Source organism: Macaca thibetana, chromosome 7 (assembly GCF_024542745.1).
Source record: "Macaca thibetana thibetana isolate TM-01 chromosome 7, ASM2454274v1, whole genome shotgun sequence".
NCBI lineage: Eukaryota > Metazoa > Chordata > Mammalia > Primates > Cercopithecidae > Macaca > Macaca thibetana.
Genome location: NC_065584.1, coordinates 107,800,248 through 107,818,845, shown reverse-complemented (window position 1 = coordinate 107,818,845; position 18,598 = coordinate 107,800,248). Strand labels below are relative to the sequence as shown.

The 18,598-nt window shown below is 39.1% G+C and overlaps 1 protein-coding gene across 6 annotated transcripts in view; it reads right to left on the bottom strand.

The window, feature by feature from the left end:
* ADAMTSL3 (ADAMTS like 3) overlaps nt 1-18,598 on the bottom strand; it is a 414,992-nt gene that overhangs the window by 82,927 nt on the left and 313,467 nt on the right. For all 6 annotated transcript variants that reach the window (XM_050796105.1, XM_050796106.1, XM_050796108.1 and 3 more), the window contains exons 18-19: nt 16,848-17,040; nt 16,554-16,733 (exon numbers count right to left, since the gene is read on the bottom strand). In XM_050796105.1, the coding sequence (XP_050652062.1) occupies nt 16,554-16,733; nt 16,848-17,040 (373 nt within the window). The remainder of the gene's footprint in view (nt 1-16,553; nt 16,734-16,847; nt 17,041-18,598) is intronic.

Sequence of the window (18,598 nt, the reverse complement as noted above, 5' to 3'; positions counted from 1 at the left end):
GTATCTTAAATATTTGCTCCACTGTTTTCTAGTATGAAGTGGTATTGTTGAAAAGTCTAGCTTCAGTTTGATTTTCTTTCCCGAATAAGTGACTTGATTCTTTTGCATAGATGCACAAATATATTTTTATCTTTTGGTAGAATATGTCCTTTTTTTGAGATGGATTCTTGCTCTGTTAGCACAATCTCAGCTCATTGCAAACTCTGCCTACTGGGTTCAAGCGATTCTCCTGCCTCAATCTCCCAAGTAGCTGAGATTACAGGAGTGTGCCACTACACCTGGCTAATTTTTGTATTTTTTAGTAGAGACAGGGTTTCACCATGTTGGCCAGGCTGGTCTTGAACTCCTGGTCTCAAGTGATCCACCCACCTCAGCCTCCCAAAGTGCTGGGATTACAGGCGTGAGCCACTGCACCCAGCCGAGTATGTCTTGATATTGACCATTCTGGGTGAGTTTTCCCAGGTATATAGAATGCCCTTTCAATATGGCAATTTGAGTCATTTATAGTTTTGTTCTGTTATGATTTTTGGTGGTTTTCTTTTCCTGGGACTCTGTATTCATTGAATTTTATTTCCTTGTCTTTTATATATATTATTTGCACTTGAATCTTTATTTCTCTTTGATTCTTGTCATTTCCCTCCTTTGATTTTGTTTATTACATTTTCTCTGCCCAGTCATTCTTGAGTTTTTTCTAGTGTTTAGTCTACATTCTGAGAAATTTACCCTTAGTTTAAAAAATTCTTTTCTAAACCATCAGCTATCATTTTACATTCTCCTTTTATTCATCTCATTTCTTGAATTTTCTATTTCTGTTTTGTTTCTACAGTTTTCTTTTTGTTTCTCTTAGCTCATTTTGTAACACTGAGTATATTTTCATCTGTTTAAAGGCCAAATTTTTTGCTATTGATACTTTTATTTTACTGTATCTTTTTGGAGGGTTTGCAGATGCTCCTATTAAATGAATTAGATTGTTTTCTGTACTTTTAGGGAAGGAAGTATAAGCAGGAGGGAATATTTAAGGAGAGTTATCTTCACTGTTTCAAGAGCTTCCTTCTCTGGTGTTAAAAAGAAGTATTATATGCAACAATTTGGCCACGATTCTGGGATTTGTATCTCTGGACTCCCCAACTCCCAAGGATCTGAACATCTCTTTCCTTTACCTCTCCACTTGGATTATAATTCTGACAACTTTTCTTTGGCACTTCTTAAGCCCTTTAGTGGTTCTGCATGATCTTTCTTGCATCCAATCACACTCTGGAACCTGGAGTCTTTCCTCAATTTGGCTGACTGGGGGGTCTCAGACCTATTTGTTGAGGGTTCTACTCAGAGTAGGATCATTTTCTTGTCATGCTATTTATTGCTGACATCTGTGTTCTACAACTCTTGGCCCTGTCTCTTCTCTTTTTTATTGCTGCCCAGCTGCTAATTTTGCCATTTCTGAACAGTGTCTGCACTGTGTGGTTTGGCCTCACCTACTTATATTACTTTTGTTAAAATTACCTCTGTTGTTTTTTCTTTCCTTTTGCATTCCTAATTGCTCTGCTTTTTGTTTTTTAATGAGGGATTTAGGAATAATAACTATGCTACTATCATGACTTAGGTTCACTAGAAGCCTTCAAATAATTTTTAAAGGGACTACTGTCAATAATATACTTTTAGATATCACGGTAGTCATCTTCCATGGTTTCAACTACCACATATGTGTTAATGATTCACACAATTATAACTTCAATACAGATCTTTTCTGAGCTATAACTCTTTACTGATACCTTTATAGACTCTCAAACTACACGTATGTCTAAAATAAGCCATTTTTCTCTCTCTTTCAATTCACTTTCTGAATATGCTTCTTCTTTCTAATTAATTTTAAAATTAATGTCGTCTCTTTCATTAGCTTCCCAGGACAGAAATATAAAACACTCCCCTTTTTTGCTCATGTCTTGTCAATTCAATTGCTAAATATGTCAGTTAAATCTCCTAAATATTGTTCAAAACCACTTACTATTCTCTATCCCAACTGCTTCTTCATTCTCTATCGTTGATTTTATTCCAATCACCATCTAACAAGGTTTTTCAAGCTTCAATTCCTTCTTCCTCTAATACCTTATCCATACTGCAGCCAGAATTATATGTCTAAAACCTTATATTTTACTTTCCCATTCAAACACCTTCCAACATGCTCTCAATGACTGTAGGGATAAATCCAATACCCCAAAGCCTTCACAATCCAGCTGTAATCTGTCCTTTCCATCTCACCTACCAGCACTTCCTCAGTGCATCCTATTCTGAAGCCACACAAGACTGATAAACTCTCCCAAATCTGTGCCTTTATATACACTCCTGTCACTCCTAGAACACCCCTCTGTCTCATTTCCACACAGTTCGCACTCATCTCTTAAGAGGCACCTCCAAAGCTGCATCTTATGCAACAGTTCCCAGGGACCCAGGCAGACTTAGATGTTTCCCCTCAATTTTCACATAGCTCTGTAGACAGAGCACCTTTATTGGGCTTTTTTTTACATGGCTGTAAACATCATTTCTTCTGTCTGCCTTATTAAACTGTGAGCTCACTGAAAACTATTCTTAGTTGTCCCTGATTCCCGGTGCCTAGGGTAATCAACTTAGCAATGCTTAGTAAATGTTGATTAAATGAGTTTGCAAGGCTATGGAAATCGGCCTATTCAGAGTAGAAGCTTTTATAAATCTCTATACTTCGGCCAAAAAGTGTTTGCCAAGCACCAAGTGGTATACAAATGTGCAGAAATGGTTCTTCCCATCTGGCAGTTACTTTGAGTCAGGAAAATAAAGCGTATTCATGTTATGCATGTGTGTGTGTGCCTGTGTGGTATGTGTGTGTAATTTAAAACACATGGAACAGATAGCACTATATGAATTTGAATCCACTGGGCATATTTTGGATGGGTCAAAATATGAGTAAACTGTCAGATTCAGTCTAAAAAGACACTATTATTCCAGTAGAAGAGTGCTTATCAAGAAGGGCAGAGCAAGATGGCAGAATAGAAGGCTACATTGATCATCCCCCCACTCCCACTATCACAGGAAAACTAAATTTTAACAATTATTTGTGAACAAAAAAGCACCTTCATGAGAACTAAAAATTGAGTGAGCCATCACAGTACCTGTTTTTAACTTCATATCACTGAAAAAGGCACTGAAGAAGGCAGAAAAGACGGTCTTAAATCACCAACACCACCCCTTCCCTATTCCCTGGCAGTGGCTGCATGGCACGGAAAGAGAATCTGCGCACTTCAGGGAGGGAGAACACAGCAACTGAGGGACTTTGCATTGAATTCAGTGCTGCCCTGTCACAGTGGGAAGCGAAACCGTGTTGAACTCAGCTGACACCCACAGAGGGAGCATTTGGACCAGCCCTAGCCAGAGAGGAAGTGCCTATTCCAGTGGCCAGAGCCTGAGTTTCAGCAAGTCTCGCTGCCATGGGCTAAAGTGCTACGGGGTCCTAACTGAACTTGAAAGGCAGTCTAGGAAGGACTCAGATTCTTAGGCAAGCCTGATGGTGTTCTGGGGTTACAGCCAGTGGACTGGGGCAGTGTGTGACCTAGTGAGACACCAGATGGGGCAGCTGGGGAAGTACTTGCACTACCCCTCCCTCAACACCAAGCAGCGCAGCTTGTAGCAATGAAAGCAACTCCTTCCTTCTGCTTGAGGAGAGGAGAGACACCAGTCAAGAGGACTTTGTACTTCATCTTGCATCTTGGATACAAGCTCTGTCACAGATAGGGCACTGGGCAGAGTCATGAAGCCCCCATGCCAGGTCCTAGCTCCTGGGTGACATTTCTAGACACACCCTGGGCCAGAAGGGAACCCACTGCTTTGAAGAGAAAGACCAAGTCCTGGCAGGATTAATTATCTGCTAACTAAAGAGCCCTTGGGCTCTGAATAACCAAAAGTGATATCCGGGTAGTATGCCATGGGCCTTGGGTGAGACTTTGAGACATGCTGGCTTCACGTAACAGCTCAGCACAGTGGATAGAGTACCTAGTGGGCTTCAGGGGTCCCTGAGTTCAGGCCTAGGCTTTTGGACAGCATTCTGCACCTTCCCTGGGCCAGAGGTGGGAGCCTGCTACCCTGAAGGGTGAGTCCCAGGTTTGTCAGCATTCACAAGCTGACTGAAGAGCCCCTAGGCATTAAGTGATCAGCAATGATAGCGTGGCAGAACTCTTTGTGGACTGCTGGTGGTGATGGCCATGGGGAGAGCTCTACCTGAGGAAAGGGGAGGGAAGAGGGGGAAGGATTTTGTTGTATGGTTTGAGTGGCAGCTTAGCCACAGGGGAATAGAATACCAGGTGGATTTTTAAGGTTTGTGGCTTAAATCCCTGGCTCCCAGAAAGCATCTCTGGACATGCCCAGGGCCTGAAAGAACTTGCCTCCCTGAAGGGAAGGACATAAGCCTCAATGGCTTCAACTCTTGCTGACTGTAGCCCTAGGGCCTTGAGTGAACATAGGCAGTAACCAGATAGTGATTGCAGTGGGTCTCGGGTGAAACCCAGTGCTATTCTGGCTTCAGGTCTGACCCAGGGCAGTTCCAGTGGTGGTGGCCATAGGGGTGCTTGCATCACCCTAATTCCAGCTCCAGGTGGCTCAGCAGAGAAAGAGAGAGAGACAGATAGAGAGACAGAGAGAGAGAGAGAGAGAGAAAGAGAGAGAGAGAGAGACAGAGACAGAGGCAGAGAGATGCTGTTTGTTTGAAAGAAAGTAAAGGAAGAGAATAAGAGTCTTGCTGGTAATCCAGAGAATGCTTCCAGATCTTATCCAAGATCACCAAGGTGATATCTCTAGGAGTGTGTATGAAGTACAGTGTTACTGGGCTTGGGGCCCAAGTCCCTTTGAATATTTGGAAAGCCTTCCCAAGAAGGACAGGCACAGATTGTAAAGCCTAGATTGTGAAGACTACAATAAATACATAATTCTTCAATGCCCAGACACTGAAGGACATCTACAGGAAAACATGACTTCACCAAATGAACTACATTAGGCACCAGGGACCAATCCTGGAGTGACAGAGATACGTGACAGAGAATTCAAAATAGCTGTTTTGAGGAAACTCAAACAAATTCCAGACAATACAGAGAAGGAATTCAGAATTCTATCAAATAAATTTAACAAAGAAATTAGTTTTTAAAATCAAGCAGAAATTCTAGAGTTGAAAAATGCAATTGACATACTAAAGAATGTATTAGAGTTTCTTGGCAGCAGAATTGATCAACCAGAAGAAAGAATTGGTGGGCCTGAAAACAGGGTATTTGAAAATATAGTCAGAGGAGACAAAAGAAAAAATAATAAAAAATAATGAAGCATGCCTACAAGATTTAGAAAATAACCTCAAAGGGGCAAATCTAAGAGTTATTAGTCTTAAAGAGGAGGTAGAGAAAGAGATAGGGGTAGAAAAATTATTCAAAGGGATATCAGAGAACTTCCCAAACCTAGAGAAAGATATTAACATTCAAGTGCAAAAAGGTTATAAAACACCAAGTATACTTAATGCAAAGAAGACTACCTCAAGGAATTTAATAGTCAAACTCCCAAACATCAAGGGTAAAGACCCTAAAAGCAAAAAGAGAAAAGAAACAAATAACATACAATGGAATTCTAATACGTCTGGCAACAGACTTTTCAGTGGAAACCTTACAGGCCAGGAAAGAGTGGCATGACATATTTAAAGTGCTGAAGGAATGAAACTTATACCCTAGAATAGTATATCTAGTGAAAATATCCTTCAAGCATTGAGGAGAAATAAAGGTCTTCCCAGACGAACAAAAGCTGAGGGATTTTATTAACACTAGACCTGTCCTATAAGAAATGCTAAAGGGAGCTCTTTAGTCTGAAATAAAAGGATGTTAATAAGCAAGAAGAAATCATTTGAAGGTGCAAAACTCACTGGTAATAGTAAGTACACAGAAAATCACAGAATATTATAACACTGTGATTGTGGTATCAAAACTAATCTTAAATATAAAGTCTAAATGATGAACCAATCAAAAAATAATAAATGCAATAACTTTCACGCCAGAATAGTACAATAAAACATAAGGAGAAACAAAAAGTTAACAAGTGAGAGGACAAAGTAAAAGTGTAGAGTTTTCATTAGTTTTCTTTTTGTGTTTGTTTACACAATGTGTTAAGTTGTCATGAGTTTAATATAATGGGATATAAGATAGTATGTGCAAGCCTCATGGTAATCTCAAATCAAAAACTATACAATGGATACACAAAAAATAAAAAGCAAGAAATTAACTCATACCACCAGAAAAAAGTCACCTGCACTAAAAGGAAAACAGGAAGGAAGGAAAAAAGAAAGAGAAGACTGAAAAACAAACAGAAAACAAATAACAAAATGGCAGGAGTAAGTCCCTACTTATCAATAGTAACACTTAATGTAAATGGACTAAACTCTCCAATCAAAAGGCATAGAAAGGCTGAATGGATGAAAAACCAAGAGCCACTGATCTGTTGCCTACCTCCAAGAAGCATATTTCACCTGTAAAGACACAAAGAGACTGAAAATAAAGGGATGGAGCTAGATGTTCCATGCCAATGGAACCCCAAAAACAGTAATAGTGCTATATTTATATCAGACAAAACAGACTTCAAGGCAAAAACTGTAAGAAGAGGCAAAGAATGTCATTATATAATTTATAGAGGGGTCAATTCAGAAATGGGACATAACAATTTTTTTTTTCTTTTTTTGAGGTGGAGTCTTGCTCTGTCGCCCAGGCTGGAGTGCAGTGGCATGACCTCGGCTCACTGCAACCACCACCTTCCAGGTTCAAGTGATTCTTCCACCTCAGGCTCCCAAGTAGCTAGCATTACAGGTGCTTGCCACCACGCCTGGCAGGATATAACAATTGTAAACACATATGCACTAAACACTGGGGCACTCAGATATATAAAGCAAATATTATTAAAACCATATAGAGATATAGGCCTCAATACAATAATAGCTTGAGACTTCAACATCCCACTTTCAACACTGGACAGATCTTCCAGACAGAAAACCAACAAAGAACCATCCAATTTAATCTACATGATAGGCCAATAGATACTTACAGAACATTCCATTCAATGGCTGCAGAATACACATTCTTCTCTTCAGCACATGGATCATTCTCAAAAATAGATTGTATGTTTGGCCCTACAGAAGTCTTAAAACACTCAAAAAAACTGAAATGACACCAAACATCTTTTCTGACCACAATGGAATGAAATTAGAAATCAGTAATGAGAAATTTTGGAAAATGTACAAATACATAGAAATTAAACAATATGCTCCTGAATGACAAGTGGGTCAATAAAGAAATTAAAAAGGAAATTGAAAATTTCTTAAAACAAATGAAAATGGAAGCACAATGTACCAAAACCTATGAGATACAGTGAAAGCAACACTAAGAGGGACATTTATAGCTATAAATACCTACATCAAAAAAGAAGAAAAACTTCAAGTATACAACCTAACAATGCATCTTAGCTACAAAATTAAGAGCAAAACAAACCCAAAATTAATAGAAGAAATACAATGCAAATGATCAATGAACCAAAAAGTTGGTTTTTTGAACAGATAAATAAAATTGACAAACCTCTTGCCAGACTAAGAAAAAAAGAGAGAAGACCCCAATAAATTAAATCAGAGATGGAAAAGAAGACATTAGAACTGATACTGCATAAATTCAAAGGATCATTAGTGGCTACTATGAGCAATTAAATATCAATAAATTAGAAAATTTAGAAGAAATGGCTAAATTCCTAGCCATATACAACCTATCCAGATTGAACCATGAAAAATTCCAAAACCTGAACAGACCAATAACAAGCTAACAAGATCAAAGCCATAATAAAATGTCTCCCAGTAAAGAAAAGCCTGAGACCCAATGACTTCACTGATGGTTTCTACCAGCATTTAAAGATCTAAGACCAATCCTACTCAAACTATTCTGAAAGACAGCGGAGGAGAGAATACTTCCAAACTCATTCTGTCAGGCCAGTATTAATCTGATACCAAAACCAGACAAAAACACATCAAAAAGAGAAAAAGAAAACTACAGGGCCTGATGAACACTGATGCAAAAATTCTCAACAAAATATTAGCAAAGTGATTTCAACAACATATTAAAACATCATTCATCATGACTAAGTGGGATTTATCCCAGGGATACAAGGATGGCTTAACACATGCAAATCAATCAATGTAATACATCATATCAACAGAATGAAGAACAAAACCATATGATATTTTTAATTAATGCCAAACAAGCATGTGATAAAATTCAACATCCTTTCATGAGAAAAATCCTAAGAAAGTGAGTAGAGAAGAAACATACCTCAACACAATGAAAGCCATATATGACAGACCGAGAGCTACTATCATAATGAATGGGAAAAAACTGAAGGCCTTTCCTGTAATATATGGAAAAAGACAAGCATGCTCACCTTCGCCACTGTTATTCAACATAGTACTAGTAGTCCTAGCTAGAGCAATCAGGCAAAAAGAAAGAAGAAAGAAAGAAAGAAAGAAAGAAAAGAAAGAAAAGAAAGAAAGAAAGAAAGAAAGAAAGAAAGAAAGAAAGAAAGAAAGAAAGAAAGAAAGAAAGAAAGAAAGAAAGAAAGAAAGAAAGAAAGAATCCACATTGGAAATGAAGAAGTCAAATTATCTTTGTTCCCAGATGATATGATCTTACATTTGGTAAAACCTAAACACTCCACCAAAAAACTATTAGAACTGATATATTCAGTAAAGTTGCAGGATACAAAATTAACATACAAATATCAGCAGCATTTCTATATGCCAACAGTGAACAATCAAAAAAAAAAGAAATCAAGAGAGCAGTCCCATTTACAATAGCTACCAATAAAATTAAATACCGAGTAATTAACCAAACCAAAGAAGTGAGAGATCTATATAATGAAAACTATAAGACATTGATGACAGAAATTGAAGAGGACTATAAAAAATGGAAAGATATTCCATGTTCATGGATTGGAAGAATCAATACTGTTACAATGTCCATACCACCCAAAGTGATCTACAGATTCAATGCAATCCCTATCAAAATATCAATGACATTCTTCACAGAAATAAAAAAATCCTAAAATTTATAAGGAACCACAAAAGACCCAGAATAGCCCAAGCTATCCTGACCAAAAAGAACAAAACTGGAGAAATCACATTATCTGACTTCAAATTATACTAGAGATAATAGGAACCAAAACAGCACGGTACCGGCATAAAAACAGACAAATAGACCAATGGAACAGAGTAGAGATCCCAGAGATAAATCCACACATCTACAATGAACTCATTTTTGACAATGGTGCCAAGATCATACATTGGGGAAAGGACAATCTCTTCAACAAATGATGCTGGGAAAACTGGATATTCATATGCAGAAGAGTGAAACTACACTCCTATCTCTTACTATATACAAAAATCAAATCAAAATGGATTAAAGCCTTAAGTCTAAGACTTCAATTATGTGAAACTACTGTAAGAAAATGTTGGGGAAACTTTCCAGACATTGCTCTGGGCAAATATTTCTTGATTAATACCCCACGAGCACAGGCAAAGTAAAAATGGACAAATGGGATCACATCAAGTTAAAAAGCTTCTACACAGCAAAGAAAACAATCAACAAAGTGGACACAACCCACAGAATGGGAGAAAATATTTGAAGATTACCCATTTGACAAAGGTTTAAGAACCCGAATATATAAGGGGTTCAAACAACTCTATAGGAAAAAAAAAAACTAATAATCCAGTTTAAAAATGGGAAAAGATCTGAATAGACATTTCTCAAAGAAGATATACAAAGGGCAAACAGGCATATGACAAGATGATCAACATCAATGATCACCAGAGAAATGCAAATCAGAACTATAACGAGATATCATCTCACTCCAGTTAAAATGGCTCTCATCAAAAAGACAGGCAATAACAAATGTTGGCGGGGATGTGGAGAAAAGGGAACCCTTGTGCACTGTTGGTGGTAATGTTAATTAAAACAACTACTAGGGAGAACAGTTTGGAGGTTCCTCAAAAAACTAAAAATAGAGCTACCACATGATCTAGCAATCTCACTGCTAGGTATATACCAAAAAGAAAGGAAAATCAGATACTAAAGAGCTATCTATAATCCCATGTATACCACAGCCATATTCACAATAGCCAAGATATGGAAACAACCTAAGTGTTCATCAGCAGACTAATGGATAAAGAAAGTGTGGTACATATACACAATGGAGTACTATTCAGCCATAAAAAAGAATGAGATCTATCATTTGCAACAACATGGATGGAACTGAAGGTCATTATATTTATTAGGTTAAATAAGCCAGGCACAGAAAGACAAACATCACATGTTCTTACTTATTTGTGGGAGCTAAAAATTAAAACAATTGAACTCATGGAGATAGAGAGTAGAAGGATGGTTATCAGAGGCTGAGAAGGGTAGTCGGGGAGGGATGTGTGGATGGTTAATGAGCACAAAAAATAGTTAGAAAGAATGAATAAGACCTAGTATTTGCTAGCACAATAGGGAGACTATATCCAAAAACAATTCAATTGTATTTTTAAAAATAATTAATATAATTTGGATTGTTTATTATACAAAGGATAAATGCTTGAGGGGATGGATACCCCATTCTCCATGATGTGATTCTTATACATTTCATAACTGTTTCAAAGTATCTCATGTACCCCATAAAAATATATACTTACTATATACCCACAAAAATTAAAAATAAAAATTTAAAAAGAATGGTTATCTGCATAATGATTCATAATAAAAACCTCATAATACCACCACACAATCAAAATGAATAAAAGAAGAGTTTTATAATAAACCTTAAGAGCTGAACTAGTCTTTTATTCACAGAAAGAATATCTGAACATACAGTTAATGCATTTGGATCAACAACCTTCGATCAAGATGAAATTAACTCAATAGGATAATGATTCATAGAATGATCTTCACCCAGAAGTCTGATATTTCCTGGGCCCAAGAAACACCAATTATGAAGATGAAGATAAAAAATGTCTTAAGAAAGCCCAACCAAGTTTCTCAGACTTTGTATCAAAGAGCTCAGAGATGGGAACGTCTCGAGGGCACTTCCATCCTAAGCACCATCGATAAGCTGAAAGTGTTTCATTCATAAGATTGTGTGTGTGTGTGTGTGTGTGTGTAAATAAGCTTTTGTGCACTTGTGTGCTGGTAAATGTTTCAAAACATGTTCTTGGAGGAAACAGCCATGATTGTTTTGCCAGTTTCTGTGGTGTAAATACTCCTATCATGGCTGATTTCCAGCTATCAACCCAATGTGACTGAGTACAAGTTGGGATGAGATCATAAGTGGTTCTCACTGGCCAGTAAGAACTGACTTCAACACACTACTTCCTTCATGAGTTGTAATAAATAATTCTGTGGAAAATCAGGGAATGCCATATTTTAAAATCCATGTATCCTGGACATATCTTGAGTTGTTCTTTATAATATTTTTCAGTTATAGGGATATTTTCCTTTTTACTTAGCATATTAGATATATTAATAGTTCAAGAGTTGAAGAGTTGGCAGACATGAATAACAATATAGGAGGTGAAGAACTCAGAGAAGATCATAAGTGTTGGAAGACAGTGGTACACCGACAGAGACAGGAAGTGGGGGGAACTGGTTGGGAGAGGGTGAAGAGGCTGTCCCTTTGCTTTCCCACGATGAGGATATAAACTAGATGGGGAGCTGGAGATATGGTTAGAAGGTTAGAGACTTTCTGGAGATTGAAAATCACCCATCGAAGTTAAAGAATTCAGGACACAGAATCAACCACAGTGGAAAAGTGTAGCAATGGAAATCAATGGATCAAATATTGGGCTTTTTGAGATTTGGAAGAAGAGAAGTCAACAGAAAAGACATAGTCAGATAAGTAGAAAAAATAAAAATACCAAGAAACACGATGAAGGAAAAAGGTGAAGATAAACAAAATAATCAAATGTTCCATCAAAGTACAGAAAATAAAGGAAGGCTATTTCAGCCAAGAGGTGAGACACAAAACAGGCTACAAGGGGTATGTGGATCACAGAAATTCACCATTTGGGAAGACTGCCTGATATGAGTCAATGCTTCTAACTTGAAAAGCAGTGTAAGAACTGAAGGCTCCTTTCTGCCTAAGGCTTGGTCCAGATCTAAGGAACTAAGGCAAACTCATAAGCCAATGAATGGACAGAGCTCAAATATGCCATGAATAGAGCCAGTGTCAGGGAAGAGGAAGATTCTGGCTGCAGGCCAGAGGCCTGGCTCCATGAAGAATGGAAATTCTGGCGTGGCTGCTCAGCCTTTCTGTGTCCAGGGTTAGCGGCCAGGTTCAACGTGGAAGGACCTTATCCAGAACCACAAAATGGATGGCTGCCCCCAAGTGAGCCATCCCATGGCAGAGGGACTAGTTTGGCAGGAAGCTTTAAGAAGGGTGGCAATTTGGTGTCAGAGTCTCTGCCCAAAAAAAAGCAACTCTGATGAGAGGAAAATTTAAGTAAGAGGAGAACGCTCCATCCAACAGGAAACTCAAACTTCTGTGAAACAGGTTGTGTGCCTGATTGCACTCAAGCCTCAACATTGGCTTTTGATGTCCACAGGCTGAGGCTGCCTCTGTTTTCTTGTGCATGTGTGTATGCTTGCTCTTCCTCCCAGATAGGGGCTTCCTGGATGTGAGGTCATGACTGGAAGCCAGAGAGTGTCTTGTTTGAGTTTGGGCTGACCTCTCGGAGCACAGGAGAGCTTGCTCTTTGCCCTGATGAATGGTTGCCTATGAAACTAAACATCCTCCAGTCCAAATCAGCTCGCATGGGTAGCCTCCTCTTTAGTTTCCTTCTCTTCTTCGTCTCAACAAAAACCCCTCCAATGAATGATCTGCCTCTCCTGTGTTAGCAGACCTGAGCTCTTCTAAAGATCACTATTTCAACACCACTTCGCATTTTCCCTGACTTTGCAAATACTGTTGAGGAATAGTATTTACTTGCTCAGAGCTCTGGACAACCAGAGGATCTGTTGGCAATCCCATGGCCACTGGCCTCAAGGACAATATAAACCAGAAGGGAAGACCATATGGATGCTCAGGAAAGAGCTACCATTGAAAAACAATAAAAATTAGGGTCATTGTGATTTAAAAGTGGGAAATGCTGAGTGATTTTAGGAAGTGGAAAACTTCACAGAAGAGGGAAGCTTACAGTTGGACCCAGGATATGAAAGCCACAAGAGCAAAGACACACAAGCGGGCCCATATAGATGTGCAATGGTGTTACTTTAGTGATACGCAACTGGCAATTGTAAATTCAGTTATTCACTGAGAGAGTGAACAGGGAGGAAAGTGGTGATGTCACCACTAGCCTCCACTCTAAAATGCCAGTGACAACCATTTGTTCCACAAGACAGGATAGAACTGTGAAGGCCTGTTTGTTCTTAGAGGAGAGAAGCAAGGACAGAAGCAAAGTGGGGTATTTTAGGGCTTGGCAGTGGTTCTAGGTGCTCCCTCGCTGCATCTAGAAACAAGCTGCCTGGTTTCTCCTCAACATCTGCTCCTTTGCTGTTCTTCCCTTTTCTTGCCTCTTCCCTCTAGGCTAGGGCAGCACTTGATCAAAGAAGTCACTACCCCGAGCCATTCCTACTTTGGACACATGTAAGGGCTAACCCACCCAAACAAGAATGAGAGGCAGGTAAGGAAACACTTCTCACACTGCAAGTGTATCATTACAACACCCAGGGATCTTGTTGAAATGCAGACTCTGATTCCTTAGGTCTGGGTGGGACTTGAGATTCCTCATTTCTTAAAAGTTCCCTGCTGATGTCAATTTGACTAGTCCTTGGGCCACACTAAGTGTAGCAAGGAGAATCACGCATTCACAATGCAAGATCCTCCTCACAAAAGTGTGGTGCTTCCTTCTGTTCCTAACTTTATGGAAACAGTAACTGGATCCTTCACCTCTCCTGACAATGGGGCAAGGTAAGACTTCACTCTTGGGGCTTAACTGGGTGATGTAACTAGGTGATAGAATAAATACTGCCTACCCACTAGCCCACCCAGGCTACCCACCTCTCTAACACCTTTGCCCAGCCCCTACTGCCTGACCTAGTCTCAAAGGAATTCCCAAAAGAATGATTCTTCCTTGGGCCATCTATTGTTCCTTGTGCAAGTAGTAGGAAAATTAAGCTAACCCACTTTTGCACACAAAGCTCTCCAGACAGACTTCTACCTGTCCTTCCCACCCTCCTTTGGGGTGGTGGTCTCACCTGGATCAGTCCTTTCTCTTTGTTTAGGACCAGACTGCAGGAGGGACTCCTGTCCCTCAAGTCATTTACCTATAGTATGGCAACTTTCCGGGGAGAGCTGTGGCCACTGGCACTGTCTCCAGCTGCTTGTGAGTTGGACAGAGGAAGTGGGTATTGGTGGCTGGATCCTAGGGCAACTCCTGCTCTGCAGACCCTGGAGAGATGGGTTCATCTCTTTCCTTAGGCTTCTTCTGATAAACCTCAGAAGGGAATGTTTATGTAGACCTTCAGTGGCATTGACTGAGGATAATGACCTGTAGGTTTTCAGTTAAGACAGTTTTAAAATACTAGCACTTAACAGAACTAGACAGTTAAAACAGGAAAAATCCCAATCTGGAGAAAAATCCCAATCTGGATATATGTACAGAAATACTGTTAATCCAACCTACAGCCAGAAATGTGGACCTTCTCTCAAGGGCGATGGGAAGAGCCTACTCCACTAGACATTGCCATGTCAAATATCTTACCTTATCCTCACAAGAACCATTGCATTTAGCGAAAGTAAATGGGGGCTCAGAGAGGTGAAGTGTATTTAACAAGGCCACCCAGATTTAGGCTTTAGAGCTGGGGTACCAGCATGGGTCTGTTGGGCTCAAAAGCCTTTTCTCTTGCATAAAAGACAAGTGTATACCATGTATAATAATTTTGGGTTTGAATCTATCTGTGTTCTTGGGCAAGTTACCTAATCTGAATGAACCTCTGTTTTCTCATCTATAAAAATGGAGATAACATCTGCTTCTGGGGCTATTGTAGGATGAGATGAGAGGAGCAGGTCATGACTATGCCCAGCACTGAATCTAGGACTCAGAGCAGCTTGTGAATGTCACTCACTGTCCTTCCTTATTTCTTGAGGTTATTTCTGATGTTGGGGTTGGGTCTCTACTCCAAGAAGATACACACCAGGTGGCAGTGACTAGAGGTTACAAGACACCAATAACACAACTAATTTATCTGTTTTGAATCTGTGCTAAAATCTCAGCCTGCAGATGTTAAGGATGCAGCAAGACTGGAGCAAAGGGCTGGAAGAAGAATAAGGACTGGAGTAAGAGAGCCATGAGTGCAAGGAAGGCCCTACCAGCTCTTCTGGGGAACATATACCAGAGTCCCCTCTTATCCATGGTTTCGCTTTCCACAGTCAACCATGGTCCAAAAATATTAAATAGAACATTCCAGAAATAAACAATTTGTAAGTTTTAGGTTGCATGACATTCTGAGTAATGTGATGAAATCTCTCACCATCTCACTCCATCTGCCCAGGACATGAATCATTCCATCCATGCCACCTGCCTATTAGTCACTTAAGTAGTCTTCTCAGTTATCAGATAAAAAAAACCAAAGGATATATAAAATTCAGTATGATCCACAGTTTCAGGCATTCACTGGGGTCTTGGACTGTATCTCCTGTGAATAAACAGGGACTACTGCACTTGATTTCGCAAGCAATCAGACTGATGGAAGATTCTGAACAAGCTGGAGACTTGATGGACACAGTGATGGCAACACTGTGGGATGTTAGCTAGTCTGGAGATGGGAGAGTAATACAGAAAGATCAAGTGGGCAGTGTAATATAACAGAAAGAACTCTTGGAATAAAGTCAAAACAAGTGGATTCTGCTACTTTTCCAGCTGTGGGAGCTTAGGTAGCTTACTTCAGCTATTGGGATTTAATTTCCCCCACCTGAAAAATAAGGCTTCATTACTAGACTGGGTCAAGCCCTGCCAGCACTGAAACGATGTGCTAGAATTCTACTCACTGCACGAATTCAAACTTACCATGATGAAGGGTAAAATTAACAGTGACAAAACATAGAGGAAGTTAAGGCATGGAAGATGTTCAGAATGTTGGAATGACAGAGCTTAATGAATGATTCCACATGGGAGGACACAAGGAAGAGAGGAACCAAAGTGATTTTGAGTTTATCCTGGGATACTATGATCCTGGTAGTTCCAAAAGAAGGGGCTGGCTTGGGAGAAAGATAGTAAGAACACTTTGAATAATATTGAGTAAAAACTGGAAATGAATCATCACGTGCGGGCCTGGACTATAGCACTTGCACAACCCCGAGAGTGAGTGAGCACTTCCTTAAATGTGGCCCCCTAGGACCCTTACTCATCTCACACTAGTTCCAGCCTGACCTTGTGGAAATATTTACAAGCTGAAACAAAGGAGGGGCAGAAAAGAAGGGACTGTAAAGTTGAGCCTGGCCCTTACCTTCGACCAGTCTCCCACAGCTAAATGTGGAGGACAGTCTGTCCTGGCACAGGACTTGTGAGACGATGCCTTAGGTCCTTGGCACAATTCATCTGAGAGATTCAAAAAGCTGCCATCTGTTAGCAGCTGCCGGCAGGTGACTCTTCTATTCTGAGTTCCCCCGCCACAAGTCCTGGAACACTAAGAAGACAAGAGGGTGTGATATGGCAGGCTTGGCCTACTCTGTGTTAGTGCAGAGCAGGGCCTCTCACAATCATAATCACAGAGGGCCCTGGAGTGGCCAGTCTGCCCTACCTGCTGCCATTCTTCAATGTGCCAGCCAGGAGGGCAGTCAAACTGATTGCATGCTTGTAAAGCATGGGGCTTTTCATCTCGGCACTCCTCAGGAGGGGCAGGGGTCTCCCCTGGGTGCAGGCAGTACACATCTCGGGTCTGAATTCCAACTCCACAGGTAGCTGAGCAGGGCCCCCAAGAGCCCATGTGCCACCTAAAACAGAAAACAAGTGGGGAAAGTTGAACAGTCCAATAAACCAATGTGCAACCATCAGAGTACGAACAACGTGAAGTTCTCCTCTGCGCTTCCAGACTTCACACCCTGTGTACAGATTCTACAGTCACAGCATCTCCATCAATATATGCAATTAAAACACAGAGCTATAGTATTTAAAGGCAAGAAATGTCAGGAAAGTGTTTAAAGATCTTACCCGTTTAGGAAAGTCCAGAGTAAAAAGCAGCAGATCTGTTCCCATCCTGTCCTTGGTACCACTATGTATCAAAAACAAAATCCTGGTTTTGTTTTGAATGGAGTCCCAAGGCAATGATGATTTATATAGGTGTCAAAAGAAATTTTAAATGTTTAAAAGCACACTTCAGGAAATCTTCAGGGCACCTGGCTTCATTATTTGGAATATCCCTACGAAAATTCTTTTATGTTAGGATTGGATTTACAACATATATATAATGTGATTCCTTTCCAATAAGATCTTGGAAAAATCAGGTTTTCTCATAAAACATCTGTAAAAATGAAAAACCAGGGCAGCTGCTTTTGACACATATTTCCAAGTTGCCTTCAAGGAAGATTCTCCCAATTTACACTCCCACCAGAAGCATTTGAGAACACCTAGTTGCCTATACCCATAACCACACTGGAGAATATCATTGAGAAAAGTCTCCGCCCATCTGATGGGTAAAAAATTACACATTATGGTTATTTTAACTTGTGGATATTTAATTAGCAAACATGAATTCTTCACTAGTTACTGTAGAGATACATCATGAGCAAACCATTTTTAAATGTTTAAAATGTTCGTAAAAGGATGCTGGCTCTAGGGTAGTTTATAATAGCACACACAGAAATATTAAATTGAATTACATTTTACAAAATGGAAGGAGATCATATAAATGTTTAACAATAAAGTGGAAAATAATTGTCCATTCATACAGCACAATGCTAGCAGCCATTAAAATAATAAAGTAGATGTATAGTTATTAACATAGAAATACAATCATTATATATTTTTAATAGAAAAGAAAAGCAGGTCATAAAATAGTTTGTAGAGTATAAGCCTATTTTTATGCATTTATAAATGCATGCAGAAAAGTCTGAATAATTATACATTAAAATGTTACCAGTGATGATACCTAACTATACGATTTTTATTTTCTTTATTCTTGCTGATTTTTTCTGATTTTTATTACAATAAGCACTCATATCAGAAAATGTTATTTCTCTGAAAAAATTAATTAGTATTTAATCTAAAAATGATTCTCAGTTTTTCTCTTTTCTAATTTTCTATTATAAACATCCCCTACTTGTGTAAATAAAAAGAAAATGAAAAATAGTATTTAATGCAAATATAATAGGACAAAAGAATAAAAGTTTTATTTATGAAGGAAAAATTTCACAATGAAGATATATAATAATCACACAAGTATGGAGATTAAATATAAAGCATAAACTTGTAAAAAGCATGAGCTGTTAAGTATAGGAAAAATGGACAAAAAAATTTAAAAATTTAAAATCTTTAAAATACTTTGCTAAACCC